The 11,394-nt window shown below is 45.9% G+C and overlaps 1 protein-coding gene across 1 annotated transcript; it reads left to right on the forward strand.

Moving 5' to 3' along the window:
- Positions 1-706: 706 nt before the first annotated feature.
- On the forward strand, positions 707-11,087 carry INSIG1 (insulin induced gene 1). Its single transcript, XM_027879781.1, has 6 exons — positions 707-843; positions 1,122-1,561; positions 4,078-4,202; positions 4,767-4,933; positions 5,403-5,502; positions 8,639-11,087. Exons 2-6 carry the CDS (start codon positions 1,138-1,140, stop codon positions 8,666-8,668), a joined length of 846 nt encoding a protein of 281 aa, XP_027735582.1. The 5' UTR covers positions 707-843; positions 1,122-1,137; the 3' UTR covers positions 8,669-11,087.
- Positions 11,088-11,394: the final 307 nt, after the last annotated feature.

An 11,394-nucleotide genomic window follows, 5' to 3' on the forward strand; every position in this document is an offset into this window, starting at 1 on the left:
ACAGGGATCACTGGTCCCTTCATCTTCAGGAGACGCTGCAGCAGACACCTTCAACATTCCCCGTGGCTAACTGCCATCACCCAAGGGGATAAGCAGTGGACTGGGCAAGCAGACGAGGGGCTGGGCTGCAGGGGCCACTGACACTTGGTCTTAAAACAAGATGTGGTAAATTTAGGTTAAGATTAAAAAAAAGAAAATCAGTTAGGGCGATCTGGCATTGGAATAGGTTGCCCAGGGAGGTGGTGGAGTCACCACCCCTGGAGGGGTTCGAGAGGCACCGGGGCGATGTGGTTTAGGGCTTACAGTATTGGCGCTGGGTTGACGGCTGGACTCGATGACCTTACAGGTCTCCTCCAACCTTGAGTATCCTACGATTGTGTGACACATTCCCCTTCTCCGCCACCGGCATCTCCCCATCTCTCCATCACCCGGGGGAGCCGGCGCGCTCCGGACGGTGCCGCGCGGCGTCCCTGGCGCGGGGCGGGCGGAGCTGGCGGGCCGGGGCCGAGCCGGGAGGCGGGTGGTGTGTCCCGCACGTCATATCATCCGCCCGGGCTCCATTGGCTGCGCCGCCTCACCCGAGCGGGGCCGCGGCCGCCCGGGGCTGGCGCGGCGGCTCCCGCGCCCCGCGATCGCCCCGCCCGGCGGGGAGGGCACGGGAGGGGCGGCGGCGCCGAGCGGAGCGGCGGGACCGGCGCTGCCTCCGGCCGCGGGTAGGTCGGCGGCGGGTAACGTGACATCCGCGGCTCGGCGCTTATAAACCTCCCCCGGGGCGCGGGCTGGCGGCGGGAGGCCGGTAGGGAGGCGGCGGAGCGGCGGCCGCGCAGCCCCCCTCTCCCCGAGGTGAGCGGGACCCGCGGCCCCGCGGGGAGAGGGTGGGCGCGGGGGCTGAGGTTTGACGGGCCCGGGGAGGGAAGCGAAGCCCTTCCCCTGGGGGCAGGGGCAGCGGGGGACCGCGGCCCTGTGCTCTCGTGGGGCCGAGGCAGTGCAGCCCCGGGGCCGCTCGGGTGTGCCAGGTCACCCCGCATCCTCCCTGGAGCACGGTGGGTGCTGGAGGAGGCGCCGGCCTGACTCGTTGTTTGGGGGCTTTACCAGCGTGTGCCTGTGCGTTGTGTTTGCAGGACTACGGTGAAGCCAATGCCCAGGTTGGAGAGCTGCGCCTGGAGCTGTTCCTGCACTGCCAGGGGAAGGCACAGGACCCAGCTGGGGGGCACGGCAGCGGGGCTGGCCGCCAAGGTGGGCGAGATGCTGAGCTCCTCCGTGTCCAGCCCCTCGCTGGCGATGGTGGGTCACGGAGCTCGCAGTCCCAGCACTTCGAGCGCCAGCAGCACCACCAGCACCACCACCAGCAGCAGCAGCAGCAGCAGCAGAAGCAGCACCTTGAACTGGAGTCAGCACCTGGTGCAGAGGAGCGTGGTGCTCTTCGTCGTGGGTGCTTTCATGGCCCTGGTGCTGAACTTGCTGCAGATCCAGCGCAATGTGACTCTGTTCCCTGACGAAGTGATTTCCACGCTCTTCTCCTCCGCCTGGTGGGTGCCCCCGTGCTGCGGCACAGCAGCGGGTGAGTTGCTGACTTCCACGAGTGATATTTTTTTTTCTCTTTCTCTTCATCCCGTGGCGGAGGAGAGGCGATGAGGCTGAACGCGTGACCCACGTGCGAGCGTGGGAGCCCAAGCGCTCCCATCGCACGGCGAGCGATGCGATCTCGGGCTTTTTGGAAGGATGCGCGCTCCGCTTTAACCACGCGCGAGAGCCTCCCGCGCCTTTGCGCGCGTCCCTGGGCTATCTCTTTGAGCCGGTGCTCTCTGAGCGTGGGCAAGGCGCGTTTTTCCCGGCGCGGGGCCGGGATGCGGGGGGGTGGTGGGGGGGGGGGGGGACACCAGAAGTGACACCGGGACCGACTGCGGGATTTCCCGCGGGCCGCGCGCGGGCTTCCCGCGCTACCCCCGCCTCGCGCCGGGCGCGAGCGCGCGCGGCGGCCCCGCCCCCTCGGCTCCCATTGGCTGCCGCGGAACGGGTGAGCGGCGGGCGGCGCGCGCCATTGGCTGCGCGCGCGAACTGGCCACGGGCCGGGCCGAAAACAAGGAAGTCACGTGCGCGGCGCGCGGGCCCTGCCACCGGCCTGTCACTGTCACTGTCCCCTGTCACCGACCTGTCCACTGCCCCTTGCCCGCTGCCCCAGTCACCTCCCTGCCCACTGGTCCTGTCCCCTTGCCTGGTGCCCCAGTCACCCTGCCTTTCCCCTGCTCCTGTCTCCTGCCTCTCCCCTGTCCCTGTCCCCTGCCTGTTCTGTCACCGGCCTGCCCCTTGCCTGCTGCCCCTGTCGCCTGCCCTGTCATTTGCCTGTCCGCTGTCCTGTCCACTGCCGTTTGCCCGCTGCCCCAATCACCTGCCTGCCTCTTGTCTGATGCCCCAGTCACCTGCCTTCCCCCTACCCACTGCTCCTGTCTCCTGCCTCTCCTCTGCCCCTGCTCCCTGCCTCTCCTCTGCCACCTGCCTGTCACTGTCCCTTGTCTGCTCCCCCTCACCCATCGGCTTGTCCCCTGTCGCCGGCCTGCCCCTTCCCTGATGCCTGTCCCCTGTCAGCTGCCCCTTGCCTGCTGCCCCAGTCACCTGCCTTTCCTCTGCCACCTGCCTGCCCACAGCCCCTGTCCCTTGCCCGCTGTCCCTGTCACAAGCCCCTGTCACCTGCCTGTCCCCTGCCCGCCCCTACCCACTGCCAGGCAAAATCCCTCAGAAGACCTGGACTGCGCTGCAGCTGTGGCAGCAGCAGGCACTTACCTGGTGGATTAGTGTTCTTAACCCCCTCCCACCCATGTCAAAACAAGGCTTTGACGAAGGGTTGAGGGATTTAAAGTGAGTTAAGTTTTAGGACACTGTAATTTGCATTGAAAGTACGTTAAACAGCTCTTGCATGGTTGGTTTCTATTTTAATGCATTGATGTTGTCATGTGATGTTTATTTGTGTCACATAGTAAGGGAGTATGAATGATAAACTGTAAACTTGAATGAATGATAAACTGTGTCGTAAAAGGGATGCTGTGGGTTATGCTCCATTGAGAGTTCTCATAGTCCTGTCACAGTTGGATTAAACTTTGGAATTTAGCTGATATCATAAGGCAAAAGTCCTGGTAGGTGTTACCAGAATAATGAAACTGTGTCAGCATTAGATCATATGTCTGTCTTGGAATAGTATGTTTAGTAGCCTTCTTAACATAGAAGTTATTCCTTCTAGGAGTTTAAGGGATTAAAAAAAAGAGGATAGGAAAGGAAATGAATAAACATAGGAGTCAATACACAATAAAAGCATCGTGTCTAAGCCTGGAGTTGATGGCAACACACGGGGTTGGAAGTCTTTGAAGAATGGAGCTCCTCCAGCGTTTGTGATAGCAAATGAGCTAACACTAGCCTATGTTTTTCTTCTGCAACCAATCTGCAGGCTGATGAGGCTGAGAAAATGCTATATGAGGATACAAACTTTGTCTGATTAATAGTATGAGTAGTTACTTTTTCCCTGACATAAATATGACTGATGGCAGGTGCTTCTTTAAGTTCAGCTGTGCATCTGTTTGGTATCAAAATTCATGTGACATGGGTGGGAGCATAGGCTGACTTACAGCCCAGCAGAAGGAGAGAAAGCAGCCCTGCCAAGAAACTTTTTCAAGTCCAAGCAAATATTTAATTCAGGGCCTGATTCACAGCTGATGAGTCATGTTCATAAAACTGTCTGCCCTGCACGTGAGCAATGAACACATATTCCACTCCTTGCTGTAATTAAGCTTTTGTTATGCTTTGGTTTTTATTGGTACAAGCATTTGCTGGGGATGTCAAATGATAAATCTGTTTGGGGAAAAGGAGCTTCGAATCAGATACCTGAACACTGGGTGGTTTTTTGTTTTTTTTTTTTTTTCTAAAGTAGAAAGGGGGGGTAATAATTGTCTCTTCTTCATCATGCTTACAGTAGTGTGATAAGCACCTCATGGCTTTCTCAGGCACTTATTTGCCAAGCTAATATTTGGTGATATTGGAGTAACCATTGTGTAACAGCTAGTACAAGTAGTGTTGTTTCTCTTGCAGCTGTCGTTGGCCTGCTGTACCCCTGCATTGACAGCCACCTCGGGGAGCCACACAAGTTCAAGCGGGAGTGGGCCAGCGTCATGCGGTGCATCGCGGTCTTCGTTGGCATCAACCACGCCAGTGCTGTATCCTTGAAACAGTGTACACTGCTGCTCCTTGTGCTTAGTCTGTTGTCCCTAAACAGTGTCTGGGGGAATTACAGAGGTAAGGGTGCTGCTGCTACTGGCAGAGACAAAGTTCTGTGAGACGTGCTGTACACTGTAAGATAAATAGCACAGTTCGTTGAAAGTAGATGGGGGGAGTTCTGAGAGGGGTGGACATTATAGTATGTCTGGTTTAACTGCAAGCATAACGATGTAAGTTGTGTTATTTTAATCTGTGTGTTGCCTACATCTAATAGTTAACACAATTAACTGCTGATGTACTAGTGAGAAGCTCTGAATAAGAGTGTTCTTGTATTGGGTAGTGATTGTCTGAGCAGAAAACGTAAAGCTGGATTACTTGAGACAAAAATCCATAAAAGATAAATATATTACAATATAGTATATATTGTACTATGTGTACAATACAACGTATTGTATTTAAAGACAGAGAATCATGCTCACTTTCAGTTTGAGTTCTCCCTTGTTCAGTGTCAGCAGCAGGAGGTCAACAGACTTCAGAGGATTGTCCTTAACATCTTTTTCCAGAAACTAGACTTTGCAAACAACGTCCAGCTGTCCCTGACTCTGGCAGCCTTATCACTGGGGCTTTGGTGGACATTTGATCGTTCCAGAAGTGGTCTCGGACTTGGAATTACAATAGCCTTTGTAGCAACCCTGATAACCCAGTTCCTTGTATATAATGGTGTCTATCAGTAAGTTATACTTCTAAAATACTATTTCCACTCTCATGTCTTAAGTGAAAACTTGGGTGCACATGCACTGGAAGTTATTTATTAATGTATTTGGCACAACATTATTATTGTTATTACACATTTTGTTTGTCTAGGGCTGCTAATTGTCCAGTTATTCCAAATGATAAGATTGGGAACTGGGGGTGGGAGGTGGAGAGCAGATAAATTGGGATATATGTTGAAAAGGTAACAGCTCAGCAAACTGAACTTCTGCTGACTCTCTGGAGAGAGAATTTCTAAACTTTGCTGGTCAGGACATGGGGGTTTAGAAGCTTACAGACTTAACAGACTTAATTTGGTCTCCCTGTTTCCTTTTCTCTTTTACTGCGTTTTTGTTTCATCCCAGGGAGAGAATTCTATAGCATCTCATTAACAGTATGTAAGGTGATGAAAATCACTTTTCTCTAACTTACTTCCTTTTGTTTACTAGGTACACATCCCCAGATTTCCTTTACATCCGTTCTTGGCTTCCATGTATATTTTTCTCAGGAGGTGTGACTGTAGGAAACATAGGACGCCAGCTGGCTATGGTAATTACTGTATAATTAGTAGTTTCTTTAACAATCCAAATGCCTTCCATTGTTGTTAGTCCAAGAACAAACTATGCCTTTAAGGGTATGACTCACAGGCTGACGGAGTTAAATAGATATATTATTAAGAGCTGAACTATAAGCAGACAACCTGTGTTGCCAGTAGAGTAGGTATTGTCTTAGTAAGAGGTTGAGTATCTGTTGTATTTAACTTTTTCCAGCAACAGCCTAATTAAGATTGGAATCAGTACATGGCTTCTGCTGATAATCACTCCTGCTTCATCAGTACTTAGAATTAACATTTAACGTAGCTAGAAAACTGAGGCACGGATGGACTTCCTCCAATTATTTATGTGCTATTTTATTTTTGTTAAGTAAATGAAAGGAAATGTCTCTATATAGCTTCCAGTTCCACACTCTATAATCAAATATTCTGTTGCTGGTCACTTAAGATGTAGTTAAAGTGTCACTATATATGGGATAATATAAATTACTATCTTGTTTGCTAGGTTCTTAAGTAATTATTTCCTTGTGACATGCTGAAGAGTCAACCTGGCTGTGTGTTTGCACATCAGTCTAAGGCTTGGTTGTGAAAAGTGTTCTGACACTGATGGATAGTAATAGTAATATTGCATTGATTTAACATCTATCTTCTTTGCTACACAAGTCCTGCACCCTGGAAAACATCCTTCAAGTGTTTTAACTTTTCTAAGGCTGCTGTGATTTAGGTGGCTTCAATTTTTAATGCAGGAAGGGCATCTGTAGACTTGGGAGTTCCTGAAATACTAGTCTCTGAACTGCTTAGTAAGGGGGGAGAGCTGCTCTTTGGGGCAGAGCCATTCCAGTGTGGATAGTCTGAACTGGGCCCTGCAGATGGACAGGCCTGCAGACCGGCTGGGCAAGATAGTCACGTTTCCTGACCACCCCTGGCTAGCATTAAATATCGATTTCTTTAGTATTGATTCTCATCTTACACTAAACCAACTGTAACCTCTCCTAGAAAAGGCTGCTTAAGGAAAGAAAAGGCATGGGGAAAATCTACTCCTGTTCTTGAGGCTTTTCTTTCTTGATGACTTGGTGTCAAGCTACAGGTTTCCTGGGACTGTGGTCACCATCTTAACTTCACAGTCAATTTGATTTGCTCTGAGGTTCTTTAAAACACAGGCTCACTACTGCCCCTTCAAATCCCACTGGTGCAAACCACCTGCACTTGTTTTTTCTTAGGACTACTTGTGTGGGGGGGGAAAGAGGGTATAACTTCTTTTTTTTTAAAATTGCCTCTCACATCAAGTGAAAAACATTTATTAGTTCTGTTGAGGCTTTGCTGTTGCAGCAGAGTCTCAAAATAAAATTATAGTCTGTTTTAGGCTGCAGTTCTGTATTTCACAGGGGCATATGCAGTGCTGCCATTGGCTCTGCTGCTTCTGTTAAAAAGCAAAGAAGAGAGCCTGAAAAGAGTAAGACCTAAAATAAATTCAGGCACACGGAACTCTTTTTTTTTTTTTTTAATTGTGACTTCTTTTCTTCTGGCATCTCACCTGAATGCAGTTAAAATCACACTGGCTGCTGCCTGCAGCTTTCCTGTCAGTCCTGTCATCTTCCTTATGAAGAAAGAGGGAAGTTGGCAAGGGCAAAGCTTTTTATTCTGGTTATCTAGAAGTCCCTGTACTGTGGTTTACACTGCTATTACTTAGTCTGGAAGAACTTGGAGAAGCCAAACATTTTCACAGGGAAACTTCTGCAAGTCACTATGAAGCATTCAGTGCTGGAATTCAAAGAATTTGACTTCTAAAGTAGAGTCTAAAATTCAGTCAACCACATCTTTCTTCTGTGGAGAGAACTGAAAAGTATCAGTCTATTTTGTCATTGTGGATGTGGCAAGAAGATGGAATATAGCATTTTTTTTAAACCATACTGGAATAAAACAGTTATTTCTGTAGCTGTATTCTCCTGTAGCCCCTGAGCTGTTTGCTGCATGTGACAGCTTTAGATCAAACAGCAGATATTTTCTGGGCCTGTCTAGAGGAGAAGGTGGCACCTGTGGAAATCAGTGGAGTAAAGTTGCCTTGCTTCTTCCTCAGCCCCTGTTTAAGTTTTGCAGTTAGAAAAGAAATCGAAAGTAAAATTAGAAGTGTCCCTGAGACGTCTCCTCCCAAGCTGATGAACAGTCACTGGGAGATGCTTACTGCTTTTCAGTGACTGGATTTCAAGTGAGCTCACATGTACAACACGGTGCAAAGTAACCTTTAAGCAAACCTGCTGGTAGCAGAGACTTTTGGGGGTTGTTTGTTTTGTTGGGTTTTTTTGTTGTCAGCTTGAGGATGAAACCCGAAGTTTCCTTGTCATAGCCTTTATAGCAAAAGAAGATGTGAAGGTGCTGCTGCTGCTCCCATCAGCTCTGTCTGCTGATTATTACACGTAAAGTTGCTGTCAGTGCTCATCAGCTGGGCTACATGGATGGCAGCACTTCATTTTGAGTTCTAACCATCATTCTCAGCATCTGGCGAGCTAGGGTCGTATCCAGAACTTGGACCTCACAAATATGTATTGTTTGCCAGTGGTGGAGGCTGCAGGACTGAGAGTGCATTCAGTGCTTGCAAATACATTTGCATTTTGACCTTAGAAAGAGAAGAACATGTTACAAGCTTTGTTTTAAAGAAAAGTTGGTTAAATTCCTCACACTGACATACACTACAGGGTTTCATACTAGAAAAGGGACTTGGGAAGAAATGAGTAAGTCTCTGATACCAGGTTTTGATTGGAAAATAATGTAACTTACGGTTGAAGACAGTTTAAAAAAGAAAAGGGCTGTTAAAACTGAGTTAATGTCCAATAAGTGTGTGCCTTCTACTAAGAAATAAACTGAGATAGAGAGGAAAGATAACAAAGTCTTATAAAAAGCAGTGCAATTGGTAGATGGATTTTTCAGATGCACTAACTGAGGTAACAAAGACCCGTAATGGTTTTTTTTGTTGTTGTCCACAGTTAAGGAGCATATTCTTGTTGAGCTTTTATAAGACATGTCATTGTCAACTTATGTGAAGGTAGTTGACTATTTAATAATTGAAAAGACTGTATAATGTAGTCACTTATCAGATTAAAACATAATGTGTGTTTTATGTTTTTTTGTCCATAGGGTATTCCAGAGAAACCACACAACGACTAAATCTTTGAAGAAGAGAACACGGTGCCAGCGTGAAAGCAACATTACAAAGATGTGTTCCTGTTTAAAACTGAAGATTATTTAGAAAAAAATAATCTCTTTATGGGCTCACTGCACAAATGACTTGTGGAAAAAAAAATATTAATCCACTCTTAGAATAGCCAAGTCAAATTAACTGCTTATCTTGAAATCTTACCCTGATTTACCACATAAGCATTTGCATATGGCTGTTCTCTGGAAGAGTTTAACACCAAGTTGCATACAACTGTTCAGGCTAAGTGGCAGTTTTCCAAGTATTAGATTCCAGTGTAAGTTATTGAATCAGCTGCCGTGTTTTAAAGCCTTGAAACTGAAATTTAATTACAAGCTCTTGTATCAGTGCCCAAAGGAAGTAGATCGATGGTGCTTAACAATGATGAAGTATGGTTTAATAGGAATAGTATTTATCCAAATCTTTAAAAAATAGGGTTATTTAAAAATAAGAGTGATCAAACCAGATTAAAGGCACTGCACTAATGCTTTTAGGAGTCTTATGAAGGAATCATGCCCTTACTTGTAATGCTGCATTAAGTTTCTGTCTTTGACAGTGGAGAGGGTTGGAGGGATGAAAGGCTGGAAGTGTTAGTTTGGAATTTCTAAATTACTCCAGTATGATGGGTGAACACAGGAGACAATCTTGTTCAAGCATGAACTTTTATCAGGAGATTCTGACTGGAAATTTCATTATTTCTGAAGCTTGCAGTTAGATTTGCAAGAATCAAGTTCTGGCCCCAATTCAGTAAGAAGTCCAAGTGTGTTTGAGTACTCCTGCTTAATATTAGACACATGCTTCAGTATCTCACCAGAGGAGGTCCTGGGTATCTCAAATGTCTGGTGTCATTGAAAAAAATGCATTGCATGTCATTGCTTGGCCGTTGAGTATCTGACCCCCAACTATTGGATTTGCCGCTTCCTCCTGGAGCTGTCCTTGATCTTCAGTCTCGATCAGGGTTTTGACTGAAACAACTGGAAACAGAATTGGGCCTAAAATGTAATTTTAAACTGCATGTGAAAAATAGTGAACAGCTTTGTTTTCTCAGTTCAGTTTCTGAAAGAGATCACTACTTGTTTTTATACAACCCTATAGAACTTGCAATCTGTGATTGCCTTCTTAAAAACAAAAAGTGCTTATGTCACTACATTAAACATTTGGTGTTTCTTAATGCATAGTTCTGGTGAGCACAACGTATTCATTTGATAGCTTAGACCACAGGAGACCTAAATAGCAAGTATTAGGTCTTAAAAGTTGAAGTGCAATGTACAGTAAGTCTGAGCCTCATGTTCTCTTCAGTATCGATCATTTCTTATGAGAGATTAAAGAGAAAAGGGTTCTGAGTTCATTTCAATGCTGCATGGAGTCAAATGGAGCAATAATTTATTTAACTAGTAAAGCTAGTTTTGTTGTATCTTACATTGAACCCAAATTTATAGAAATACTCCAATTTTGTGTTTATGTTGTACTTGTAAACTTTTATGGATTTGCCTTTTTGTATTATGCAATTTTTTTTGTGTTCTTTTCCAATCTTACATGGCTTCAGTTATAGTTAGAGGCATCAGTTAAAGATTGAACCATCAAAACAGATGTCAAAGCCAGACAGCTGTTCTGGCTGTTTTCACTCTTCTAAGGGAATGCTTGCAGGAAAAATTTAGCACAAACTCTGTACTACAGAGCATACCCTATTTCTAATCTTGCTTTGGTGTAAATCAAGAGTAATTGAGTTGGTATAAGATCCTTCCTCAAATGTTCAAAACATAAATCATCAAATTTTGTAGAAAAACCTGAAGAAATCAGGTCCTCAGATCAGGACAGGTTCATCTCAACTGTTTAGGAAGTATGCTGCCTGCTGGGGAGACAGTTTTGTAACCACCTTGAAACCAATCTCAAAATGTTACAAAACCAGATGTAGGTAAAGATGACAGTGATCTCTATGGATATTTGATTAATAGATAAGTGTTTAAGATTTACTTCTAAAAACTGAAACTAAATCTGTACATGTTCGAAATAATGCAGCCAAAAATGTAAGTCAGAAGTTCAGTTTTTGCCAACACTTCTGAGTATCTTAACCAAAGTGATTTAAGTTTGGAAAAGGTGGGGAGGGGAGTGAAGAAAACTTGCACTATTCTGAATTTGAACACTTATATTCTCATTCTTACTGATAAGTTTTCAGCGGTGTGTTTGGTTTTACACTTTTTTTACTATTAAAGTTTTACGATCAAGACATGTTTGCCTTGGATTCTCTGTGCTCACATTATGCAGGAATCTTCCATGAAAAGGACAGTTGTTATGGTTGCATAACAAATATTCAGTCATGCATATGCAGTGGCTTAAAAAAAAAAAAAAAAAAAAAAAAGAATCCTAAACTGAACTTGGCAAGATTTAACTTCAGCCTGGGTTGTGCAGTTGGGAAGAAACACAGTCCTACTATTGTACCAGGAAAGCAGCATAAGTGCGTTATGGTTATGTGACTTAAAGTCGTAGAATCTTAAAACCATTGTCTTCCAAAGTGCTGAGATTCATAATCTGAAACAAACCATAGAGGGGGCAGGGTAAACATGCCCATTCCTTTTGTGGTTTGGTTATCTGCAGCAGTGGTTACTAAAGTCTGAGTGCAAGCTGAGAATGAGTAAGCACAGCTGAAAAAGCTAAGAAATTCTAACAGCAGCTTCCAAATTTAGACCAAAACTCTTCA

Source organism: Empidonax traillii, unplaced genomic scaffold (genome assembly GCF_003031625.1).
Source record: "Empidonax traillii isolate 1590-97213 ecotype Southwest subspecies unplaced genomic scaffold, ASM303162v1 scaffold58:size1836614, whole genome shotgun sequence".
Lineage (NCBI taxonomy): Eukaryota > Metazoa > Chordata > Aves > Passeriformes > Tyrannidae > Empidonax > Empidonax traillii.